Here is a 26,780-nt window from a genome sequence, read left to right on the forward strand (position 1 = left end):
CGTAAAGTCCCGTGATGCGTCAACGCCGTGCATCGTGGTTCCACCTCCGTGATGGAGTCTGGGTCGGACGCAGCAGCTCACCTCATCCCTACCAGCCACACTATTCTACTTAGTAGAAAATTTAGATATAAAACAATAGATTTTAAGTAAACAAACAAGAAAATGCAGTTAACAGGCACATGTATAAAACTCATTTATACATTTAAAACTTTGTGGCCCCTCAAAAATTAAAAGACAAATAGTGCTTGTGTCTGTACAACAACTGTTCCTGCCAATAATTTCTGCAAACGTCTAAAAAAGAGCTGTATACGTTTTACTTCTATGTATGATCTGCAAAAAAACAATTTTACATTTTGAATACATGTTTTTCATCAAAGCTTGTAGCTTTTCAGTGGTAAAAATGTTCGAACATCCATTTTGGTCACAAACCAAGTTTGACATTCTCCATCGTTTAGTTAAAAAGTGGAAGGTGACGTTGATGCAGGTGAGAGCAAAAGTTTAAACTCAGACATTAACGGATGAACATAAATCATAACTAGCTGCTCCCTCAGTCAGCAGAAGGAGACGTCGGTCACTGATAGGATATGTTTGTTTACATTGCAACCAACTGGAAGGATGACAAAAAGCTGCACAGGGAAAAAACTTCACACAGGAAGTCCTGACAAATTAATACAAATAAAGATGTTTGATTCAGCAACCTCAGCAGACCGAGTCGTTAGAGAGCGGCAGCTTGGCGCTGCGTCGCCCTTCCTTCTCTCGTTTCTCTCTTTGTTTCTCCAGCTTCTCTTGAGCCTTACGCATGTCCTTCAGCTTCTTCTTGATAGTGGAACGATCGCTTTGACTCAAAACACCAAGTGTCTGGAGGGGAGAACGTGTAACGATTTACCCATACTTGTTCTGTCATTAATGTCTCTAAAAAAATGCTTTTCACACACAAGTCCACAAGGGGGCAGTAACTCCCTGGTCAGGACTGACTTCTCTAAAATCAGAGCTGTCTGCTGCCTTCATCATTCTAATGACATCATCACTGTTTAAACATGCATTTGTTTCACCTTCAGCTTGTCGCTGTCCAAGTTCAGGAGCTGCTGGCCGTCGATTCCTTTAGCTGTGAACTCTGGTGTGTACTGGTCCATGTTCATGCCCATCAACCAGTGACAGACCTGCTGATTGGTCCACTCAGAAACTGGCCGGTTCTGCCACTGATACTCTTTTCCTGCAGCCACTGGCTCATCATCCAACGTCTGCACAGAAAACAAACATTACAGATAAGATACTGAAATTACAGCGGCTTTATTTTGAAATAATGATTTTAATCAAACTTTTCCTTAATTATTAAACGTTGAGCAGCGTTGGACTCCTACTGGTTTGTGTGTAAAAGGAAAACAAAAAATATAGTCCTATAACATCTGTAGATGCTTTCAATTAAGAGAACAGCCACATATGGTGTGGGAAAGAGCTGATTATTGTTTAACAATGTAGAAATAAATGACGAGTGTTGTAATACAGACTTTAAATACATATATCAAACAGCAAATATGTCCTTTTAACTGCCTGAATCGACAAAAAAGAAGGAAAAGCTGCAACAGAGTATAAAAGATCCAGCCGATGAACATTTCCCAAGCTAGCACACAACACAAGCGTGCAGCAGCAGAAAAATACCAATAAAACTGTGATGCATGACTTCACCCCTTCAGATATGGAAACTAACTCAAAAACAGATACACCCCTCCGCAGACAGTTAAAACATTTTGCACGGATACAATCAGCTGCTTTAGCCACAACAAACACAGGCAGACATGCAGCGCTCCTATTCTCTGTCCATTCATGGTTTAATCTGCACTATGAAAGGGGGGTGGGCTCAGAGAGCATGCTTGAGAATGTCCCCTTTCAGCTGCATCAAGGCGTCCCACACAGCTTTTGTGACTGCGCAACAAGAAGAGCACTCACCTCGCTGGAAGAGAAGATTAAAGTGTGAGAGCGCCCAGACAGATTGGGTTCAGCGACTAACCCAGAGATGTCTGAACTGGGACTGGCAGCGTTAGAATCATCTATGACTGAAAAACTCTGGAACAAGTGGAAAGAAGGAACGCATTTACAACAAAATATCACCAGAACAGGAGGTTTTTGTTTTTTTAAGCACTATGAAAACAGGAAACAGACGGATGAAGAGTGGTGTTTTTACGACTAAAAATATGTTGAAATTAAACTGTTTACTTGATTATGTAGAAAAGACTGACTGGAAATGATCAGCATCTACTGAGCGGCACAATCTTCAAATTAGATCAAAATAAAGGAATCCACCACCAAAACTACAGCAGCTAATGTCGCTCTGGCTAATTAAATCAAGCAAAACAGGAAACATTTCAGGTATGGGTAATGTTTACACTTGAGAGGGTGCAACACCATTCATGTGATTAGTTCAGGGATTTTATGTTATGTATGAACATTTAGATTTTAAATAGTGGGGTTTGTAAATTTGATGCATATTTGTGTGCATTTACACAAAATGCATCACGTTTTACACACACCACGCTGGTTAGAATCAAATCCATGCAAAGTTCTGAACTGATTTTCCAATTAGCAATCGCAGCATGTCATGAAAACTGCTCGTGGCTTCATCCATTTCATTTAACGCATGCCTGGAAGCTTTCTTAATGATAATAAAAAGAAAGAAATGGGCACAATTTGCTGCTGAAACTTTACCACATACCCACTACAAAAGAAACAGTAATTTATTCAAAAGGGTGCGACGAAAGTGAGAAGTTAACCGAGTTAGTTGGTAATAAACTACTGTTATTTAGGAATCAAAGGTGTAACAAAAAACAAGCATACTGTACCAAATCTAATGAGCGACTGAATAAAGAAGACCAGGAGAGATTTGTCTGTTTAATGGGAAAAATGGGCGACAGATTTACCAGAAAGCATAAAATAATCACACATCAGCAGCACGTCTCAGTAACCTGCTGTCAGCGTTTTCGTTCATGTCTTGAACTCATTAAACTGTATTTTGGGAACAGCAGCCCACCTAATCCTGCACGACAGCCAGGCTTCCTGCTGGGTGCATTTGCTGCATCACTTGCCACAACATTCGCGTATGGATACAGAACCACAGACACATTCTTATTAGGCTACTCTCTCATTCTAGTCAGAAAATCGGACGAATTTCCTCCAAATGTTAATGCAGAAACTATCTTTTTATTCTTCCAGTACAGATCTGAGAAAGTGCAAGTTTGGCTCTTTGATTCACACTCTGATGATAACAGAACACACTTCATAATAAATTATGGTTTACATAGACATCAAACCCTCACGTATACACTGAATCGATCATCAGAGATGATGACATTTGCTGTGGAGGATGCTTCGTTTAGTAGCTTGCAGCACATTTCAGAAAATACATGAGAGCGAGTGGATGAGGAGAAACTTGAGACAAAACAACAAATAAAATCAGAGGTTTTGTTTGTGCAATCTAGAGTTTTTTTTTAATCAAAACTGTTGTCATTTGTGGTCCTCTTAGTGAGGAGGACTCAGCCAGCTCACCCACACACAAACATCCACTAGAACATGTGAAGACATGGAGGAAAATGTCTACTTCTATTGTTCTTGTGGGAAATAAGCAGAAAGCTTCATACCTTATTTTTGCGATCCTGGCTTTGCTCGCTGCTGGTCTCGTTTGCAGTATATGGTAGGCTGCTGCTGCTGGAGGACGGCTCCCTGTCTTTGTCTCCAAACCAGGAGAACGGCATACAGGTAGGGATGGAGGTCATTGACTCTGCCGGAGACAGGTTTCCTCCAGATTCTTCTAGCAACTCTGAAGACCCCCTGGCCATTGGAGTATTTGATTAGCAGGCCAAAGCCATAAATAAAAGCCTCATTAGTGACAGTTTTCCATAACAAAGTCCTTTCAAATAAATCTGTAAATATTAAAAATTATTCTATTTCACCAGCATGTTTCTAAATGACATCTGAACTCGTACCTGCTGCCCAAAGATGCTCTCGTTGCCTCTTTGTCGTGCTTTTTTCCTTTACCGCCTGACTTTCGGAGGCCGCTGTTTTAATCGAGATATTTTATTTACAGAAAATAAAAAAAACTTTTTGCAACAAGTGACCAACTTGCTTACCCAAAGTCTGGAAATCGTCTTTTAGGCTTCGCAGCAGGAGAAACCTCACTTAGCTCCTCTGTAAAAGAAGCAGCAATTAAAAGTTTTATACAAATAAAAAGTTGACATATTCCAGGATCTACTTTTGCGCCTCACTTACCTTTGAGCTCTTTCCCCTTGGCTTTTGGCTCCTTCTTCTTTACATTATGCATGAAACCAGAGGGAGACTGTGGGGAGGAAGAGTGTTTTGGAGGAGAAAAATGAGGACTTCCACAACTTTCAGCACTGTCCCCTTGTGAAGGTGACAAAGACGGGCTGCTGGAAAGCTCAGATTTAGTTTTGGAAGCATCTCTACTCTCGAGCGGATCGTCTGGCTGTTCGTTTCCGGGATAGCAGACAGGAATGGGCAGGGCCAAACTCTCCTGGATAGACCTCCGCTTCCTGGTAGACTCCTGCTGCTCCTGCTCGTCCTCATCTTCAGTTTCCTGTAGGGACCAAGACGATTATTCACACAAACAATGCGAGGAAGAGGGGATAAAAGCTGTTTATGTAACAAAAGTTTCTGCATGATGGCTTTTAGGAATTATGACACGTGTCTCCAGAGTAAAATAGCTGCTCAAACTAGCTTTAGTTATAGATTTTTTTGGTACAGTAAGCAAATGAGATTAAATATATGTGTCCAGACAAACCTGAGAGTGACTAGAATGAGCAGCAAAGTTCTCCTTTAGCTTGTTCCTGGATGGCTGACGTTTGGACTTCTGAGCCAACAGACATTTTGCTTTCTGAGCACTCGTGTCCAACCGCACAGTTTCTGGAACCGCCTCATTCCAGTCTTGCTCTACGAGCAGAGATGTACAAACATGAACACACGCTGCTTTAGAGGCAAGCTGTTGAAACGGGTTCAGCCCACCGTACCTATCAGGGAGTCAACGGAGTGTGTGTTGGTGAGAGAGTCTCGGCTGCTTTCAGCGGCTGAATCCTGACCGCTCTGATATTCTGGGGCTGAGGCACCTCTGGACTCCAGGACAGCAATCTAGGGACAAAAACAGACTCAGGCTGATCTCAGTGGTTCCAGCTGCTTTAATCTTCTGCCGGGAAATCTCACCCTCGTCTGTAAACTCTCCAGCTGCTCCTTACACCATTTCTCCTTTTCATCTAGAAGCTTTTTTAGTTCTTCCTCCTTCTTTACAAAATCTATTTCTCTGAGGAGGAAAGAAGAAAACAAACCCATCATGTTTTTGGTGATGATCAAGTGTCCTTAAAACTAAAAATACCTGAAGTGTTTAAAAATTTAGACAAACTTCTTAGAATGATAATCAAGAACAACCCTGATATCAAGCAGATTCTTCTGTTCATCATTCTTAAAATTAAGAATGTTTATTATCTCCTTCCTGCTTAAATTAGCTAAAATTTACATAAAACACAAACCAGTCCTCTGTGACCGGAGACAAACGTACTTTTGTTGGTGGTCCTTGATCAGCTTCTTGGCCTTGTTGTACTTTTTGTCCAGCGCTTCGTACTGAGCCTGAGTCTCTGCTAACTGCTCATTCACAGTCTTACACACAGTCTGGGCTTCCAGCCAGTAATTCTCCAGCTTCAGGATTTTCTCGTTGCTATCCTCTATTTTCTGCTCCAGTGCAGATTCCCTAACATCCCAGGATGATTTGTCCTCCTCAGATTTCCTCAGCTGCACAGAAAAAGGGACATTTTAGTTTGAACAGGTTTAGCTGTTGGGGGTCCTCACACCGTGCAGCATGACTAACTTTTTTGTTGACTGTTTAATTTCCTCCTACCTTTTCCTTTAGCTTATTTATCTCAGCTACAGCTACTCCATGCTTGAGCTGCAGCTATGAGAAAAATTAAACATCTTACATCTGCAAAAGTAATTATTTAAACCAAACCAGTGAGTGTGTTTGTGGAGGTGGGTACCTCTTTGAACTTGAAGACCATCTGAGAGCTGTCCATGTTGGCTGGCATGAACAAAGTCTCGGATTCAGGAAGCTCAAACACCTCAATGTTCCGACCCGGAGAGAAGTTCGACCCCAGAATTATTTCTTCCATGTCCTCTTCCTCCTCGTACCTCTCTTCCTAAAATAAATCTCATATTATGAAATCAGACACTCGCCCAGATGAATGTTTAACATTGTGCCAATAACACTAGGCTGGTCTGGATGAGACATGTTTACATTTAAAAACAAACAACACGAGCAACACTCTGAATTGACAGCAAGGCCACCAACACCCTTTACATAACTTTCAGATTTTGTCTGCTCCAGTAAATCCTGTTTAGTCTTTGCGCAGCCTCTTTGTTGCAAAAGCAAAGGATTGTGGTGGCGTGAACTTCAGAAAGCAAACATTTCACAACTCTGACGGACAGATGGCAGCTGAATGAACATTCTCCAACACAGCAGACTGGTGACACACGGCTTACTCAAGGCCAGATGCTAATTTCCTGGATGAGTTGAGAGGGTTTGGTCTGGGAGCGGCAAAAGGGGCTAATGCTATGCTCATGACATGGCGGGATTACTTTAATTACAGAATTAAGACTTGTAAAACAAAAAAACCTTGTGAATACAGTATGAGCAAACATGTGTGAGGTCTTGGTGACCAGCTGACTCACCTCCTCTGTCGAGTGTTCATAAAGGTCATCCAGGTGATGCTGATGTTGGTTCTTCTCCTGCTCCAGGGTCTCACTTATGAGGCGTGCAACCTCGCTCTGGGTTCCTGGCTTCTCCCGACCAACCAGGAACCTGTTAGAGGCAGGACCCACATGATTTAAAACATGTCGTTTAGAAAGCCCTCGGGGCACAGCCTTCTGCAACTTTCACTAGAAATATGCAAACCTGAAAGATATTTCAGACCTGAACTTGTAAGAGTGTGTGGGTGATTTCCCTAACACAATTATGTGTGCTGCCCCTTACAGTCCGTTTATCACAGAACCCCAAAGTACAGATGTACTAACTTTTTACAGGATTAGTGTTAAATAACAGCAGTGAACTCTCACTGGCAGCTAGAGTTTTACTGTAACGCTCTTTCCAGAGGTGAAGGAGAGGTTGAGCTGACCTCACAGAGCCTTTAGTGTTCTTTAGGACTGTTGCAGCAAACAGCTGGGTTACTCCCACCAGGCTGACACCATCCACTTCTACTATCTGGTCATTCACCTGGATCCTGTATAAAACACACAACATGGTGGATCTGCTGGCAGGATTTCAGAGGATTTTAATCTAGTGAGATATGAACACTTCAGAAAACACTGGATAAAAAATTTTACTGTGAGATTTTAAAGTGTTCTTAATTACGAAGCCGTACATATGAGCATGTGTTGTAAAAACATGAAATAAGTCATTTTTGACTGAAGTTTACAGCTGAACACATAGTTTTCGGAGCAAACTCACCGGCCGTCCTTCTCAGCAGCTCCGTTTTCTGTTATTGTTTTCACAAAAATGCCAAGTTTTTCCAAACCCTGGTCGGCTCCCACTCCCATTCCGATGATACTGATACCGAGCCCATTGTCTCCTGGTGGCAGAGACATTATTAGGACCAAAGAACTGACACAAACAAGCTGAAGTCCACATCTTCAGACAGACACACAGTTCTTAATCAGGATTAGGCACATTCTGATTGAAACTAAGACTTTTTTTTTAAGAATAAACTGATATAAATAAACTGGATTCATTTTAGCCAGTTCTGAAATCTCCAGCTTCTATGACCTGCCAAGTGTTCTCGTTTTAAATCCACCTTTTTCAATTTCCACAGGAAACACATCCATCTTCTCCACCCTCTTCTCAAGCTCATACTCAGCAGACGCGGCGACTGGGTCAACGTCATCGTTTCGTCGATCATAATCCTCGTTGGAGAAGGTACTGAAGACCTGTGTAGATCAAATTAAAATTTTCACTGTAACTTTTGCTTGAAGAACTAAAGCACTGGTGTGGTGCTCGAGCCTACAGCTGCGGAGGAGCAGAGGGTGATTTGGACCCTCAGATCAGAACTTTATGCCTTAGTTTGTTAGGTATAAAGCTCTTAAATCTAAAGCTATCTATCTATGGAGGCTTTTTGAACACATTTAATGACATTAAAGAAGTTGTAAAACTTGCAAGTTGGCTTCTCAAAGCGTTGGACGAGTCTGAAAAGGAGTTTTCTGGTTACAATTATAAAGAACAGACAGCCAGTAAAGGAAGATCATGAGCAGTGTGAAAAGTAGGACACATCTGGAAAGAGCCAAGCAGGGGAAAAGATGGATGCTTACAAATTTAACAGCATTTTCTTCCAGAGAGTAATGGGAAACAAAAAGGTGTCAACGAAATAAATGTATATTTACATTAGATTTTAGTGAACAGCATTTTAAAACCAGGCTTGGAAACAGAAATGATTAAACAAATGTTAATGTCCAAAACGACGTTAAATTAGCAGAACCATGTAGGGAAGTGTTGATTTGTCAGATTGCTGCAGAAATGCATTTCCTCCATCCCACTGCAGCTTTTTGTTTTTCTATGCTCTGCAGCTCAGTCCCACTCATCTAACAATGTCCAGCAGAGAGAACAGCCAATTGTCTCTGATCCTTTCCACCAAATCAAACCACAGCAATGAAAACCAGCCAGTCACCATCTGAAGAAACATCTTTGTTTCTTCATAAAAACCACCAGAGCTGAAAGGACGGGGTATGTGATTCAAATGTGGTCACAGAGCAGGTTGTTAACAGGAATTTACAAGTTCATTTAGATTCAAACTCAGAAGAGAGGATCTGTTGTTTGAAACAGGAGACATTTACATTTCAGGCATTTGCCACAAAATTCCCAAACAATCTATTATTTAAACTGAAATAAAATAAAATTTGTGACATGAAACTTGAACTAAATCAAAGTGCAGCATCACCGTTAGCCACCTGGTGCTAGCCTGGCAAGCCAGACTAAATAAATGTATTATTTAGTCTAGCCACGCTCCATTGACGGCTCTCGGTTGTGGGGCGAGTTCTACCGTTGTCTTTCAAATGATCTCCGCATTCCACTGGACAATGACTACGTTTACATGCAGCCAATATCCGGGTTATGGTCGGCATTCGGGTTTCTGAGTTGATCAGAATAACCCGTTTACAAGCACAAATAGAAAGAGTTACCCCTAACTTGCATAACCCGATGTAAATGCGGACGCTGGGGTAGCGTCAGGACGTGTGGACTACGTCCAGACGCAATATGCGTCATTTCCGGTTCTTCTCGTTCCGGTATCCGTGAAAACAACAACATTTTTCCCAGTTCGACCGCGTTTGTTTGTGCTTTAGTTTCTTCGTCACTCCGAAAGTGTAGTGCTGTGCTGCGACTCGCCATGTTGCTCCCTACTTGTTGTTTACTTCCGGAGTTCTGGCGCATACAAGACGTCTCTCTACTCAAAAGATCAAGATTCCTTGCGAACAGAGCATGCGCAGAACACACGCTTTGATGGGGATATCTCGATATGCGTTTACACGACCAAACATTCGGGTTAGAAAAGGGTTACCCCAGGTGTAGTAACCGGGTTTTTAAAAATCCGGTTATGAGCATATCCGGGTTTCTGGGGGTGTTTACGTGGACCTGCGGAACCGGGTTATTGTGAATATTCAGGTTTTAAAAGGGTTATTGGCTGCATGTAAACGCACTGAATGAATGTGACATACTCTTGTTTCACTCTGTTGCATCACCCCACCCACACGGCATATAGAGTGCCTTGATTGGCCCACAAAGCGGATAAAGCTCTGTTAATTGTTCACTAAGCAGATAGAGCACTATGATTGGCCCACCATTATGGACCAATCACAGCTCTTTATGTGTTTGAAACCCCTCTAGAGAGCTGTGATTGGCTAGCCAGAGTTCTGGTAGGAGCTGCGGAGGTTCCAATGGAGCGTGCCTAGAAGAAACTTTGCAAAGCAAGAATTTGGTCTAGTTCACTAGGCTAACCTGGTGCTGGTTTCACTTAACACCATATAATTCAACATTCTTGTTTAAACAATACAAATTCTTGAACTTGAGGCCTCAACACAGTGGATCAGAGACCACTGTCAGACCAACAACTGTGCCAAGTGAAGCCATTTTCCATAGCTATCTTGAAAATTTCCAAATATAATTCAACTACATGACACACAAGGGCAAGGCCTTTGTAGTAGCACTCACTCGGGACTCTTGTGGAGAATTTACAGCAAGTTTCCGACTAAAATCTCAGAAGAACACTGATGCAATTTATGATTAAAGACTTTCTTACGGAAATTTTTACCAAGAATTATGAGTGAATGTGTAGACAGGGTCCATGCTCCCTTTCTGCTGAATTTAGATTTCTATTTATTTCTTACTACAGTGGATCTGCTGTAAACATACATTTTCCCTGTTCAGCTCTTTTATGATGCACTGCTAGACGTGTGCTGCACCCAACCCTCGCTCTCATTCATGTTGAGACAGACCAAGAGCAGAAATAATAATGCTATATTCAAGTCAGCAAAAGTGCAAAAAAAAATCAATAAATATAAATAATGTTTGAGTAATTAAAGTTCTGAATAGAACATGTGAGATAACACATTTGATTAGAGATTAACAGACTCTGAGAGGGGCTAATACCAGATTACTGAGATAAAAACTAATGATGCCCCAACTGGGAGTTTAACAGTTGAGTCACAATGATTCTGTCATAAATGTCTAAAACCCTCTGTAACAGGAGTTGCAGCTTTCAGTAATCAGACTATGCTAACAGCAAAAAAGCAAAATAAAAAAAAATAAAATAAAAAAGGGTGCTTCAGATTAAATTTGGAAAGACATCATAGAAGTTGTAGTAATCAAACTGAGCCTAATTTGTTTTTTCACACAAGTTGTGTTGGGATGCAGGAAACACACACACGAGGGACCAAAAGAGGAAGAAAGTAGGATAAGATAAACTTTGTTAGCAGAGCTATGTGCTAGCTAGCAGACGGGATTGACCGATATAAACAGGTTGGCTGATATGGCGGGCGTATATTTAATCATTTTTATTGGCTAAAATACCTTTTTTTTATTAAGAGCCGATTTAAAGTCAGGCACTTCAATGGATACCCAGACAGGAAGTCTCAGAAAAGAGGGGGTTGTTGATGCTGCTGCTCAGTCAAAAGGTTTCATTTATATTTTACATGAAGATGTTTATTATTAGTAAAAAGCATACAAGACGGAATGCACTTTAGATGTTGCAGGTGTGTTTTTAAATGATTCTATTTTGTTTCCATCACTATTTTATTTAGTTTTTATTTGTTTGATTTAGAAAAATGTTCAGTAAATTTTTTACACTGTAAAGTTGTATTTATTTGATTTAAATGTATATTCATGTTCCTGAAAAATGTCTCCTTAATAAATGCTCTAACATTATTGTTAACGGACATTTCTTTTCAAAAGGAAAACCTGTATCGATCGATATTGCAGAGTGGACACCATTGTGTAAATCAAGAATAATTCTACAAACAAAATAACAAATCATTGTTTTAAAGATATTGGCCAGAGGCAAAATTTATTTGAATGGCATGTGTAAAGAAGTATTAAAACCTCAGATGAAAAAGGTTTTTGGATTTTCACGGCTGGAATTGAAAGAAAATCTGATATTTTTTACTGGCGCGGAAAAAACAGAAACTTAACTTCCGGTCTAAGCCCTGGGCAGCTGGTGACGTTTCACAAGGAGATCTGCTGAAGCAGCTGTAGTAAACAACCCCCGACTCCGGTGTTTCTGCGTTAGCGTTATAGCAGAGAACAATGTGTCATCAGTCAGATGTAGCTTCTGAAGCCTCTCTGCTAGTCGGTCAGATTTTTTTTTTCCTCTGGGATACGGCGACAAGAACGGAATTTGGATTACTGGAGATGTTCAACTGAACTCCGTGCCCTGCAGCTGGATATCAGAACCGGAGGTGCAGACAGGCTTTGGACCATTTCACTCAGAAAACCCGCGGCCCGATTAGGACACCGGGGAGGATTCTGTTCATCTTTGGAACCAAAATCGGTACAGTTTGTTAAATATTTCATGTCTGTGCTCCATGGGCAGCTTTTAGTTAAGTTCTCAGCTGATTAGCTCCATCATATTGTCCCAATATAATTCAGTAATCTACAGATGAGTAAAATAACATGTTGCCAGCTTTACCGCTGTGTATTTATTGATATAACATCAGAAAATATTTAACCGATTGGTTACCACAATAAATCTTCCTGATGCTAACTCGCTAGCTTGGATCGTTGTTTTCTAATCCACGATGACACGGAGGTTCTACCGGTCCTATAGGAAGATCTATTGTTGAAGAATGGGGATCATATTTTAGATTATATCTGTATGTGTGTGTGTGTGTGTGTGTCGTAGCTTTCACAAATTACTTGTTTATTATTTACCGGAGCTAACACGGTTAGTGCTGTGGCAGTCATGCTAACGGGACTCACCTGCTGGAGTCCAGAAGTGTTCGTTTCAGCCTCACAGGCTCAAGGGCACCAGATTCAGATAAGAAATTGTTTTGGGGCCAGACAGAGATAATTTCTTCTCTGTCTTAAGGTTCCACTGGTCCTCAACCTCACAAAATCCAATAACGGTGTAATTAATCTATCCCAATCCGTGCCGATTTGTCCACTCGCTCCTTGATCGCATCAATCTTTTGTGCCAATGCATGAATCTCAGCCAAAGTTCCAAGCTTATGACTCATTGACAATTATATGAGTCTGTGCATTCACAGCACGGTGTAATCCATCCCTGAACTCCGGGAAAGAGTCAATATTCATCGACAGCTCGTTAATTTTCCAGTAAGCCAGGTAACCTCCCAGGCCAAAAAGCAGGAAACCTGACACCAACACCACGAATATCCATACGTCTTCAGAATCCTCTACAGACAGTTGAGAGAGGTATATCAGGTTCCACTGTTTCCAGTCCATGATATGCCCAACTGGATCTGTCCCAGAGGGGCACCCAGGAGCCCCTTCTCCCGTTCTCATCGTTGAGAAAATTTCATCAATTACGTTGAGACCAGCTGACCAGGTCCATTTTTAATAATTTCAAGTTTCCAGAAAAAATGTAGAAGCGCCGTACACCCAAAGATAGACAAAGAGCCTTGGGGATAAGATAGGGAGAAGAGGAGGAAAAAAAGCATCTGTACTCTCCAAGAGCCGGAAGATACTATCCCAATCCAACCACTTCAAGCGGAGTGTCAAGCAGGGAGGCGTTGAGTCCCATTTTAAAAGTCTTTGGTATGACCCGACCGGATCTGAACCCCGATCTTCCAGGGTGGACACTCTACCACTAGGCCACTGAGAAGATAAATACCAGAAAAGATGCAGAGTTGACTCTTTGGCCACAGTCTTAGAATACAGACTTTTTACACCATAAAGAATATATATAACAATGTTATTTTGACTTCATGTTGCCAAATTCTTCTTATTACAATGTCAAATATCTGAGGTTCCATGCTTCGGATTACACAAAGGTCATTGCAAATCGTAACATTTTAACATAAAATAATAACACAAGATTAGAGCGACACTGACTGAGATGTCTGCCAAAGGTTTTATGATGTCATCAAATAAATACTTTCACAGTGGGAAAACAGGGCATTCAGCACTAGAGACCTGAGGAATCAACCCAAAACAAAGGCCTCCTCTTTCGGTTTCCTCACCATGTAGCCTTTGGATGAAGCCCAAAGAACCGAGACACCAAGTTTCCAGAATTACTCATTAAGCTGTCAGTTCAGTTAGTCAATGTGAATTATTTTAACAATATCTCACTGAATAATAGACACAGTCTATAAAACAGCACATTTGCACACTGATTTAGGGCACTTTTCAGGTACTCCACTCATGTAGTAAGAAAGATGAGACGTTGGCTGTGTCGACACCACAGCAGCTCTCTAGTTCAAGCAGGAATGCCATTGATGAGGCCTCAGCTCTCCCTCAAATCAAGTTTTCCAAACAATAACATGAATGTAACCTTGTTTCCATCTAAAACACAAATGTTTTTTATTTAACAGAAGGCTCAGTTCACAGTTTAGTATTTGTACAGAAACCTGTAAGGTCCTTGAGACAAGTTTGCTTTTACTTTGAATTCACTAAGATCTGATGTGCTGTTTTATGGCCTTTAACAGAACCGACTTTCCCACTTCAACTACCCTTGATTTCTTGTGTATGTCGCCACAAACTCCTAAACCTTTTCCAAAATCTTTTGTTCTGTTCATTGCTGAAATCCAATCACTCGCCCACTGTCTAGCTGGCAAGAAAAACAGGAATCAGTCTGTTTACTAGCTTCTCACTCTCAAAAGCATCCTCACACAAAGTGTACTCTTCCCTGCTAACAGGCTCCAACACTTTTTTTTTTTACATTTAGAACACACATAATGTAAAGATGGGACAGATTAAAGCAAAAACTGTTGCCCGGAAAAGTTAATATCTAAGAATTTCACATCAATTGAACATTTTCTGTCAAATATTCTTCCTTAAATAATCACTCTTGTTGTTTACTGGGTCTCTGATCTAACAGTATCACATTTAGCATTCAAATTGAAGTCAAACACTCAGCTAAGTCTATCCTGAGGGTCACTTTTATTTAATCTTGAACAACTGTAATAATCTGTCCTCATCATGTAAATTCACATGAACAAACCTAGACATGCCCACACCCTACATGAAACTCTTTCCATCATTCCTTCACTCCCCTCCCTACCAACACAGTACCAGAAAGGGAAATGAATCAGCAGCTGCAAGAAAAAGCATGCCAGAGAAACCTCTTGCCAGTGCAAAAAAAATCAAAACAAACCAATGGACTGCCTGCTAGATGGGGGACTCAATGTAAATGAGCACAAAAGACAACAAATTAAAACATGCTGTGAGGCTGAGCTGGGGCAGGGGCGGTAGCCAGCACAGATCACAGAGTAGTTAGGGAAGAGGCGTGGTACTGGATTTTAAATCCTGGATAAACACACCACAACTGCAATATCTCTAGTACTTCCTGTGTTCACAGAGTTCACAGTGATCAAATGTAAACAATGATTGTTTTGTGCAAAGATTTATGAAGCAAGCTGAAAATATATTTATATAGATGCTTTAGAGGTTTCCTAGGATTTCTCGTACACATTTTTAAATTCTGGAAAAATGTAGCCCATTATGTTCACTTCAGAGGTGCTGCAACCTGATGAGCACGCCAAAAAAAAACCCTATTTTAGACAACTTTTAAAAACGGTGAAAGAGAATAGTTTTGAGGGGCAAATGAATCAAACAGTGAAACAAAATAGTTTTTGTTGGTTGCAGCAAGATCAATACTTCAGCCTCTGGTAGCTGTTATCCAACAGAAGAAAGAAAAAAGCCTTTCATGGAATCAAAAAAGTATTAAGACGAAGTGTATGAGACTGCAGAAAGGTCAGGAAATAAACTTATGATTGGCTTTATAGATGAAAATATTAAACCTAAAGTGAAACCCGAAGCAGGAAAAGTAGGGAGAGAATGGAGTTTCAAAAAGGTTCAACAGGTAGAACAGGTTTGTCTCTGAATGGTCCACAAAAGCTATTTTTGTTCTTGTAAAAGCAAACATTGGTTTCTGCACATTTACTTCTCATTACATTACATCACATTAATGTTTTTGTGATCACAAAATAGAAAAGTTTAAAGCAGTTCCAATCAGCCTAACTCTTATCCCAGAGCAAGCGGGTTAATAAGCAGCACTGAGCTGACTACATTAGTATTCTGCCCCGGCTATCACCCTCCAACCCAGGTGGCTGAGGGGAACTCAGATATGCTTCGCTGGTTAGAGGAACAAGTCAAATCAGACTAAATCCTGTGTAGAAGAGCCATTTCAGTCAGGAAATCATAAGCATTTCACTACTGGGTCATTTGGCTGCAGCAGCCACGTTTTCTTTTTTAGTCATCGTAAAATACAGATTGAAGACCATGATATCGGTCCTGCAGGAAGGAAGTTAGGACATAAAAGAAACTATATAAACACACTTTCTGCTAAGAGAAAACAAACCAATGATGTCACAGCAAAAACTTTTAGTAACTAAATATCCTTTGCCTCAGGCATGCGAGATGCCAAATTGGTAAGAAAAGGTATGCTTGAATATTGACTCATATATAAAATTCAAAAAGCAAAATTAAAGTAAGCTTTAAGTTATGATAAAATCAAAAAGCCATGTGTGTTAACAGATGAATGCACTTGTCTAAAACTGCTGTTGGGCTTCCTATAACTGTGGGAAGTGTAGGGCAAAGCAGCAGGTGTCGATCCTGATCAGATAATGTCCAAACGTCTTTTGGACAACCCCTTTGAAATGCTCAACAATAATCAAATCCTGTGTATACAAATATATAACAAATCGGTCGGCTTTGAACACATTTTTTATTTATTCCTAAACGTTTCAGCTATATCTTCAAATTGGGTATACAAAACTTTTTCAAAACTTTAATTAACTAATTAATTATCTGTACTTGTAGCCAGGTTTAGTTTAGCTGTCAATAAAAAAAGCAGAGAAACCCCCAAATGTGTAAAAGTTAACTGGCTGTGAGACGGGGAAATGCCTAACTATTTGTCAGACCACAGATATGAAATTAAAATGGTTCCTCCACCATCTGGGACATAGCAAAACGTGCTGGATATGCTGTCTGACGTCTGAATGTTAGGACAAACTTGCCCACAGAGTAGAAACTCCTAAAGATGTTTGTAAAGCCCCAACACTGCTACTTTAACAGTTTCACTTGGTCCAATACACATTTTGAGTTGCATGCACACTGAATGCTAGTATCTTACATTTCACTTTAATGTCTTATAAACTGCCTTCATCCAAGTTTCCTTTTCAACAGCGATAAAACTGAGTGGATGTCTGGATTCCCTCACAAAGATGATCTTTCTTCCAAAAAGGACATGTTCTCTGTCAGAAGACTTTGGTTACTTAGGGACCTAATCCTGTGGCAAGCTAACAGCACAAAGCATTTCTTCTTTCTTCTCACCTGAGTAGGATACCAACCCGACAAGCAGACTGTTAGCAGAAAGCTAATATTATCAGTTCAGCAAGTAGAGATTTACCTTGTTATCAATTACGCACCCAACAAACCCAAACCAACCTAAAAAATGCATGTAAACACTAGGGCTGTAGCGAAGCCTCGACGAAGTCGACGGCTCGATTCTAAAAATTTGTCGACGTCAGATCCGGAAGTCGACGCACCGCGCCCACTTGTTGCATCCCCAGGAGTTTGTAAATAGAGGAGGAATCTGCCTGTTCTTCCTCTAGTTCGCCCTCTTCTCCGCCTTCACTAACATCTCCGCCAAATACCGAAGACCCGGAACAACGTCCGTCCACTACTAGATTATTTTCCTGTTTTGCCCCTTCGTCTCCCGGCAACGGACAACAACTTCCGGGGTCAGATGCGCTGCTTCGTGTCTATCGCAGATGTAGAAAATCACCGGGAGCGCTTCTCCCTTAATAAAGGAGCTTCTTTCAGACATTAGGAGAGCTGTTTTGGTGGTAGCAGTCTCTCCTCCGTGCTGGTCTGTTTGCTGCTGGGTGTTTTTGGTTTATTTAAACTTGGTAACTTGAACTTAATGTTGGTAAAGCTACTGTTAGCATCTTCGCTAACAGCTTCTTGCGTTGGGATAAGCTGTTACGTTTTGGTTTAGAGTTAATCTTTTTTGTGGTGTAGATCTCCCTTTTATTACATTTAGAGTGTTGTGGGTTTTCGGTTTAGTGTAAAATACCACCTGAGTTTGGTTTAACCCGTAAGACCACTCGCCTCACGCACATAAGTGACCAAAACAAAGCAGCATGGAGACACTCCATCTTCTACCACCTCTCAGGCAGCAGCCTGCACTCCCAAGTTCTACACGTCATCAGAACATAACCAACCAACACAATAAACGCAGTGTTATACAAAATGGAAGGCCTGTAGTGTTTATTCTCTTACAGTAAGAATTTATCAATTTTTTTTTGAGGAATTTATTTGAGATTTTCTGGTTTTTGTTAATTGTGCAATAGAAAAATAATCATTAGATTAATTTTCTAAATAGTCATTAGAATAGTCGACTATTCGATAAAATAATCGTCAGAATAATCGTTTTAAAAATAATCGTTTACCCCCAGCCCTAGTAAACGCAAATGAATAAATCAACAAATACAATATGCAAAAGCTCCCTTTATTTGGGGTAAAACCACTATGTTATATAGACAATGTTTAAAGAGAGAGAAAGCAGAACGTCCAACACATGGCTTACAATGTAATGTGTAGTTTATGTCCCTGTCACTCTAGCTTCAACTTCTGGTCCCCCTCTCCCAGGACCCCCTGATGACCAGAATGGAAATGGGGAGAGGAGATCCACGCCCTGAGATAACAGCTGACTTTAGGGCCTGAATAAACAGTGAATGTTGTGTGGAATGCATGGGAGAGATCTGTTCTGTTTTGGCAAAATGATTAGATACAGTGATGGTGGATTATCAGTAGAGGGAATATATATCTTCTACTACCACCACACCCCTTAAGTCCAAGAAAGCAATGGATGGTGATACCCAACAAGGGAACACCAGCAGAAAAAATAAATAGAGCATTTGTCTATGACAATGTACAGGGAAATGTTGATGTATGACTACAAACTGGCATGTCTAAACAGAAGGGGTCTACAGGGAAAGGTTTTTGTTACTGTGACAGTAGCAGAAATCAGGCACACCCATGTACCTGCAGGGATTGAAAACTGGGAAACATAAATAGTAAAAAAATAAACACTAAAATAAATATTTGTTTTCTTTTGAATAGAGACATTTCAGTATGTTCTACAATCAGAATGTCTGACTAGGACACTAGCTCAATTCAAAAACATTACTTATCCAGTAAGTCAGCCGCACTGTTAAAGCAGTAATATTTCATTTAATAAAGAAAAAAGACCAATATGACTGGGCAGGATAAGACTAGTGACTAGTCTTGAACACTGTTGCAAACCACTTAAACATTCTTCCTCTCCTGATAACACTTTACTGTCCTTGACATTGAATGTGCTACTACTAGTTTACCCGTTTAATTATAGATTCACTAGGATAAATACAATAAAGTTTATCTCTCACCAAATAGAATATTTACTAAGAAATCACAATGTAACCATAGAAACACTACTTGGTGTGTGTGTGTGTGTGTCTGTCTGTCTGTCTGTCTGCTCTGTGGCGGATGGCTGCTTATACTGAGTCAGGATCCTCTGGAGTTTCTTCCTGTTAAAAGGGAGTTTTCCTCTCCACTGTCACTGCATGCTTGCTTAGTATGAGGATTGCTGTAATGTCACTGACACTAGTCAGTGACTCGATGCAATTTGCTGGGTTCCTTATATAAGAAACTTTTTTATGATTGGCTTAATGAACTGACCTGTATTGGAATGTTTATTCAATTCAATTGAAATTCAAAAATACTTTATTAATCCCAGAGGAATTATGTGAAGTGCCTTGAGACGACGCTTGTCGTGATTTGGCGCTATATAAATAAACTTGAATTGAATTGAATTCTAATTGAGGGGTTGTTATTTACGTCCAAAAAAGGTAAGTATGCCCTTCTGTGAAACTAAGAAAAGGGAGCCTACAAGGCTTTGTTTAAATACAACAATACTCTTTATTTTTCTAAATATTAAAGAATATGTGTTTACAAGAGCTGTACACTGCATATTCTATTTTATGTATGTCAACATCAAGGGAGAGCATGTTAATGGAAGGATCAATAAACTTTATCATATGTCCCACACAGCACTGTAAGGTTTGAGTTCATTCAAAGGCATCCTTTTGCATTTACATGCAACCTGTTCAGCACTGACTCACTGTGATTCAGCAGGTGTGCCTCACATGATGCAAGTTGAACAGCAACAACATGCAATTTGAGGTAAGAACAGCACAGCAAACAAATATATAATAATACGATAATGGGGGGATACCAAGAGTTTTGAAAATTTGCAGACAAAAAATTGTGTACACCATGTGAAATGCATGCTAAACCCTTAAAAAAAGCATTTTGTTTCAGAAGAATGCAGAATCCCTCTACATTTACATAATGACACCTTTTCCAATCCTATAAGTATGGAAACCTGCAGTAAGACTAAATATAAAAGTAACTTACAAGCATGAAACAAAACAAAAATGCATCAGCATGCAAGTTGGTTTCTTGAAAAATCTCTAAATATTTAAGAGCTTAGTTAAAGGGACTTTACGGAGTTTTGAATTTTTATGCTCGCAATTGCCCCCTCAGGCCAAAAGCGTAACGGCAGCTTCAATAGTAGGCTCGTGCACGAGGCGCGCATGCTGTACGTGCACACTCCTTAACGAAAATACTGTGTGTGTGTATGTGTGGCCCGGAGGACAGAGGACAGGAGAATGCGCAGCTAATTAAATAACTTGGTTCTGTAACTTTCTCTTCAGCACAGCCGACAAAGGTTTATGGGTCAGTTTTCCTGCATGCTCAAATCATGCCCTTCCCTTGCTTGAAAAATTGTTCCAAAATGAAAGTTGAACCCACATCTTTTTTTTATCTGTGAATTCAATGCCGTTCGGCGAGTCTCAAAAAAATGTGGGCATCTTACTGTAAAAAAGTATACCATTAATGTAAAAAAGAAACTAAATAAACTATGTTCACACCCAGAATCTAACCCGGGTCTCCTGCACGAGAGTCCGATGTCTAACTAGGTGAGCTACAGCACCATTAACGTCTTTGGCATCTGTAATATTTATATTCCTGATGACAGCTAAAACAGCGTTGAAAGAACGGTTCGAAGCGAAAATGGCTATTTTGTTGCCAATTTGCAGGAAATATCTAGAAGAAAGTAGCTAAGGGTCCTCAGAAATGTAGCTAGGTTCATCACTAGGCGTTAGGAACAGCGACAAAGTCGCTGAGTTGGCACTACCTCACTCTCTGCTGCTAAAGCTACTGATAGCAAGTGCTACAGGCTATGCCTGAGCGTGAACGCGCATGAAGCAGCCTGCTCGACCCGAGCAGCTCTCTTTTTCTGTGATTTCACAGAAAAACAGGCAATCACTGTAAAAATGCCAGGGCTCATTCTACAGGACCAGGGCATTGCAGGAGAATGTATGAAGAAGAAATTTATTATTTCTATACATGTTTTGGCTGTCAAACTTCCATAATGCCCCTTTAACACATGGGCACATTTTCTGATATTTTAATGAACTCTTGACAGATGGAGGCTTGAAAGCATGCAGTTCCTCCAGAAAATGCAATGAAACATTTTCTAGGTCAGCACAGAGAGTAAAACAATTGCAAATTTCATCAAAAGTTGCCATTATTTTGATAAGTATAAAGTTTCACTGACTGTATCTAGCTCTTTTCAGCTTCAGTCCTGCTCTCACAGCCACTTTGCTAAGTCAACATTATTTCCAAAAATACTGCAACTACACTGCCCCGACTCTAAACCTCTCGTTCATCTCTCATGAGATTTGGAAACTAGGTTGTCAAACTACCTGCGACAAGATCAGATAAACCTTAGTCTTGTTAACTGTAACGAATCGTATCTGATGGCAGAGTTTGGCAGCTGTGACGTGAGCATACCAGACAAAAGCATTCATTCTCAGCCTCTGCTAGTTTGCTGAGTCTGTGGGGAACACCCAGGTCAGACACCATTGCTGAGTTAGAGATTCAGTAGATTATAATGAAAGCAGAGTTTAATATGTTTCTGGGGTTTCAGCTTAGCAACAGTGCTGCAGATGTTAACATCATGAAATACTTACCAAGATAGGATCTGTGGAAAACTTGATTTTCCTCTTTGGGGGAGGTTCATCTTCATCCGAGAGGCCAGGAGCCTCGTAACAGTCATCACATTCCCCATAGTTTTGGTCCTCCTCCTCTTCCTCTTCCCCAATGACTTGGTCTATATCTCTGTCATCCACAAACGCTGCATTCTCAATCCCATACACTACTGGAGGGGATCTATCCACCTGCTTCTCTAGTGCACCTTCCTCCTCTACTGCCTCATCCTCGTCACCATAAGTTTCTTCGCCATCCCGATTCACAATAAAACTGTTGTCCTCCTTGTTATCATCAAGACCAAATTCCTCGTCATCCTCCAGGACTCGGCCCTCGTCTATGATGTCTGCACCCCTCTGTGCTTCTATTGTGGCCTCTCGTGTCACAAGGCTTTGTTTTTCAACTGGAAAGCTTCTTTTTCTGTCTTTGCCACGTCGCTCTTCAAATGAAATGTCTTCAATATTCACCTCCTCGTTCTCCTCACTTTCTGAGGACTCATTCTGAACCACAACCAGTTCAGCCCGCACCATGCCTCCCCCTCTGGATTCAGGGGATGAAATCTGGCTAGTTGGTTTGTTTCCTGTAGAGCCAAGGGTCGTGCCATCTTTACTCCTGGCTTTGTCGTTGTACTTGACAGTGTCAGTCTTCTGAAGTCCGCCACTCAACAGCAAAGGCTGTTTCTCATCTGTTGGGGGAGGACTCTGTGGCTTGGCTCCATCCCCACCAACAGATGTCCTACTAAATTTATCACCAGACAAAGAGTTGAACTTGTAGCCATGACTAACAGAGGCTGTCTCCTCTGGAGAATTGAGTTTCTGAGCAGAATCAGTTGTAGAAAATGATTTGCATGTCGGACTGGTAGCCGGAAAAGTTGGCTTAAGTCCAGAATGTGACGTTTTGTCTTTATTTTTGTTGCTAACACCATTTATAGAATCGGCAGCTTCCCTGACAGGAGAAGTAGGTTTGTGTAAGCTGTTTCTTGTTGGAGAGGTAGGCTGTATGTGTTGAGTAGTACTGTGTTGTTTAGAAGACACCGTTCCTCCTTTCCCAGATGTGTTCTCGCCTTCTGTGTCATTCTCACCTATATAATTTTCCAACCTCTTTGATATAGGTCCTGCACTCAGTGACACTTTAGACACATGCTTTTTTTCACCATCAATCAGCTCATCTGGATGACTTTTGGCTGCTGAGACATGAATTTGCTCTAATTTACCGACAGCCTCTGATGATCCTGACAGTCTCCTTGCACTTTTGCCTTCATCTGAGACACTTCCCAAGGACAACCGGTTCACTACTCTGTTTGGAGACTGTTTTTCAGCCACAGCCTGGTCTTTGATGCCCCTTTCAAAGATTTTTCTGGTCACAGAAAACTTCTCTGCCAAAGCCACTTTGTCAATCTCAGCATCTTCTCCCTTGGGTGTTTTATCTAAACTGTTAGATTCTGGGCTTGAGGTACTGTTGAAGCTAACTTTGTGTGAGCTGACTGGAAACTGGACCTTCGTAGGAGACGTCTGGGGAACGTCAGGCTTTAAAATTTGTTTGCTTTCTTGAGATTCAAGTTGCTGTCCATCCATTTGAAGGAAAATGTTCTTTATCTTGTTAACTCTGGTTCCAAAAGGCCTTCCCCTCGCCTCCTCCCGGTTGTCACAAGATCCATTTGTAACCGTTTTGGAGGCATCCTCGGATTTTGGCCCATCAAATGAGCACTTAATGGCGTGGAAGTCTGACTTGTATGCATTTCTGTGAGGGGAGGCACTTCTCAGGGATCTCTCTGCTCCTTTGCTCTCTGCTTTGATCATCTTGTTTATGGCTGAGGCACGATTATATAAAAATCAACTTTTGAGGAAGAACTACTGCAAGGCTTTATGAGACCGGTGCCATGGGTCCAGCGGAGGGGTTTTTCTGGAGCACTGTTCTCTCAATCCAAGCGGAGTCATCTAAAGAAAGAAACGTAATACAGAACAAATACTTTTAATAAGTCTTTCCAAAGACGGTGCTAATTTGTTCAATCAATTATGGAACAAACATAATAAAATAACACTGATTTAACCAGCCGTTGAAAGGTTAACGTAAGGTCGCGTGCACACGTACGTACTTCTACGCATTTCTTTGCAACTCCTAGCTTAAGCTAAAGTTTAACGAAACTAGCTGACCTCAAAAGTAACTAAGTACGGCCATGTGTGTTGGTCTGTAGTCAAACGGTTGCCAGCAGCAACTCCACCCACACATAAAAGAGCGACGCAAAGTTCACTTTAGTGTGCCGACCCTTCACTTTTCTCCCCGACAATTCATTGTGTCGCGTTTTGGTTACAAGTCGCTGAAGCTGTTGACTCAATTACAACAAGCAGATTCGTAAAACAACTTAAAGAACTTTCTCGGTCTCTCACCAAGTCTCCTCATCGAGTTAGACTCCGGAATACGGCTCAGAATTCCGGTTTTTACAGTATCAAACTTGTTCCTTCTTGCTCACCGCCATCATTCCCCGCTCCAGCAGTGTTTCCCCGTCTCCCTCTTTTGCACTTCCAGACCTGCCGCGGGATGCGCGCGCACCCCAGCCCCTCTCCGCGCACGCCGCGATTGAGTGATCGGGAGCGCGCGCACATTCCAGGACTGTACAGTACTACTCCTGTTTCTTACGTGTTTCTCGCCACAACTTCTCCACAGCACAGCCCAGAGACACGATGAATGTCCAGGGAAAAGCGTGGGAACCAGAACTCACCTAGACCTCTGGAAGGACAGGAGTCCGCACCAAGCTTAAATGATTATTTGCTCTGTAATTGTTAAGAAATCAAGTTGCATTCGATAAGGAAATAGTTTTTCCTTTAGTAGCAGCCTCACTGAATGATTGATACTATAATATGTTACCTATTAGGTTCAGCCTTAGGTGTCTCAGTAGGAATAGCCTAAATAACTTGGGTGACAGAGAGCAAATTATGTATTTAAGTGATCTTTAGTTAATGAATGGTTTCATGCATGATATGATACATTCCTAACCTTACCTTGCCCCAGTGTATTGTGCAAAAGTCTTGAGCCATCTCTCATTTCTTTGTATTTTGCTTCCAAAGAGCCAGGCTGTTATAATCTTTAAATTGGTCTTGAGCAATATGTTTTCAGGTCTCTGAAGGTCTATTGGCAGCTACTGTTGGCAAAACATGAACAAATAGGGTTCGTTTAAAACTTTTGGATCATGTTATTTTTGCATCACACTAGATAGATGGACCCTCGGTTCATTAAAATTATATATATAAAGTAAGAATTACAATCTCAAGCTGCTAGTTTCCTACAAATATTAAAGGGAACACATCATGACTATTTTTTCTTAAGTCATAATAGTACTATTATAGATACAAAAGGCATTAATGATGTATTTTTTACTAATTCCCTCTCACATAAAACAATCTCAGATGTTCTATTGTTACCTTCCAAAATGAGCTGTTTCAGGGCTCTGTCATTTGAAGAAAACAAGCTGGAGCTGACTACATCCACCCCTCCTCCACTCAGGCTGCTATAAGCCGAGAAGCTCTGATATCCAAGAGGGGCTCAGAGTAGAGATGCTGATCCTCCGGCAGCAGTTGTCTCTTGCGCAAGACAAGAGTTTTCCCCATTTGTGATGTCACAAATTAGATATTTTTGAAATGGCTTGTTTTGGGCAAATAATTCATAAAACCAAACTCTGAAAGAAAACAAATGGACTGATTTTTTTTCACCCACATTTGGAGTGATTATACAGTAGAGACCTACATGGCAGTAAACAAAAAAGGATGAAAATGGTAAGTTATGTATAATATGTCCCCTTTAATTAATAACGTGTGCCTTTGGAAATAATCATAATGTAATAGAAACAACAGTGTGCAAATAAAGTATAAAAATTAAGTTAACTAAGGATAATTCCATTTCCTGTAAATAAACTATCAACTCACATTTGTTTTGAGTTTTTGTGTAGCATTAAAATAATTTTTTATGTTTCTTATAATATAAGCCAGATCCATCCACTGACTGTACATATGACCTCAATAGAAATAGGTCACTAACACAGATCCTCTTTACTGTATGTAGTAATTTGGAACGCTTCACATTTCTGACTTACAGGGCCAACATTTTAAAACTGAGTACACAGTAACATTTGTATGTGTTAGTTTTAAATCTCTGGATCATTTACCTTTGTTATTTCATCTGATTTAGAAAAAATCAAACAAACTGAGTGACAGTTTGATTTCCTCCGTGGCTGAGAACCTATTTACAGAAATATCATCCAGTTACTGACCCAGGAAACTGATTCTGTATCAGAAAGAAGACGAAAATTTTGGGATGGACATATTTTTATTTTATTGAAATCATTGCTTTCGAACTGCATGAACTTATTATTGAAAACGCGTTGAACACACATTGCAGCTCTTTACAAGCAGTTTTATGTAACAAAATGCAAACAACATAGTAATTATTGATAAACAGGAACCAGGCTGCAGCTAGAGACAGATGGTGATCTATTTAGTAGGCACTTTTAATGAGCACTGTCATCTTTTAGGTAGCCTGAGGAATAGCCTCAATTGTAGAAATAACTGGAAAAATGAAATATGTGAAGTCTAAAGACTAACTTTTTTATTTTTCTTTAAAAAAACACATTATTCATTTAGCTTTATTTTTGCTCATCGTTTTACATCAGAATCATTCAAAGAGACATCTCTGGAAAAGTTTCAGTCTTCAGGCATTTCCTCTGGAGTTATCTCTGATCTCATTCCCTCTGAGACTTGGTTATCTGATCTGTCAAACTTTTATACAGCTTGTTTATGTAAGCTTGTTTTTGTGACTGTACAATATTGCTTTCTTAGGAGTTCTGTGCTCATTTGTTTTATGTAAATCTACTCACAGTCACCCTCTGAATTTAGGGAACGATCTGCACGCTTGCTTTTTAAGTTGCATGCTATGCCTGTAAAGAAAACATTAATTCTCGTGTTGCATCTGCCAACAAGAAACAAGT

General features: G+C 40.5%; 1 protein-coding gene across 3 annotated transcripts; it reads right to left on the bottom strand.

Moving 5' to 3' along the window:
• Nucleotides 1-470: 470 nt before the first annotated feature.
• On the bottom strand, nucleotides 471-24,330 carry ppp1r9ala (protein phosphatase 1 regulatory subunit 9A-like A). 3 transcript variants are annotated; one of them, XM_015966483.3, is made up of 20 exons: nucleotides 24,190-24,330; nucleotides 21,787-23,739; nucleotides 7,839-7,971; nucleotides 7,496-7,616; nucleotides 7,164-7,268; nucleotides 6,721-6,850; nucleotides 6,030-6,188; nucleotides 5,894-5,947; nucleotides 5,558-5,787; nucleotides 5,206-5,302; nucleotides 5,016-5,133; nucleotides 4,790-4,938; nucleotides 4,261-4,585; nucleotides 4,122-4,179; nucleotides 3,978-4,049; nucleotides 3,633-3,822; nucleotides 2,838-2,882; nucleotides 1,948-2,064; nucleotides 1,053-1,241; nucleotides 471-858 (listed from the first exon to the last, which is right to left on the bottom strand). In XM_015966483.3, the coding sequence occupies exons 2-20, from the start codon at nucleotides 23,599-23,601 to the stop codon at nucleotides 700-702; spliced, it is 4,266 nt and encodes a 1,421-aa protein (XP_015821969.1). In that variant the 5' UTR covers nucleotides 23,602-23,739; nucleotides 24,190-24,330; the 3' UTR covers nucleotides 471-699. The 3 variants fall into 3 exon arrangements, with proteins under 3 accessions (XP_015821969.1, XP_015821970.1, XP_015821971.1); XM_015966484.3 differs by lacking the exon at nucleotides 2,838-2,882; XM_015966485.3 differs by lacking the exons at nucleotides 1,948-2,064; nucleotides 2,838-2,882.
• Nucleotides 24,331-26,780: the final 2,450 nt, after the last annotated feature.

Source organism: Nothobranchius furzeri, chromosome 14 (genome assembly GCF_043380555.1).
Source record: "Nothobranchius furzeri strain GRZ-AD chromosome 14, NfurGRZ-RIMD1, whole genome shotgun sequence".
Taxonomy (NCBI): domain Eukaryota; kingdom Metazoa; phylum Chordata; class Actinopteri; order Cyprinodontiformes; family Nothobranchiidae; genus Nothobranchius; species Nothobranchius furzeri.

What these genes read in the sequence shown, in the direction of transcription:
- ppp1r9ala (XM_015966483.3), bottom strand. Translation starts at nt 23,601, where the DNA reads ATGATCAAAGCAGAGAGCAAAGGAGCAGAGAGATCCCTGAGAAGTGCC. An exon ending in AACACTAAAGGCTCTGTGAG is followed by an intron (nt 6,851 to 7,163) that starts GTCAGCTCAACC and finishes TGCCTCTAACAG; the next exon opens with GTTCCTGGTTGGTCGGGAGA. An exon ending in TAAATAAGCTAAAGGAAAAG is followed by an intron (nt 5,788 to 5,893) that starts GTAGGAGGAAAT and finishes TTTTCTGTGCAG; the next exon opens with CTGAGGAAATCTGAGGAGGA.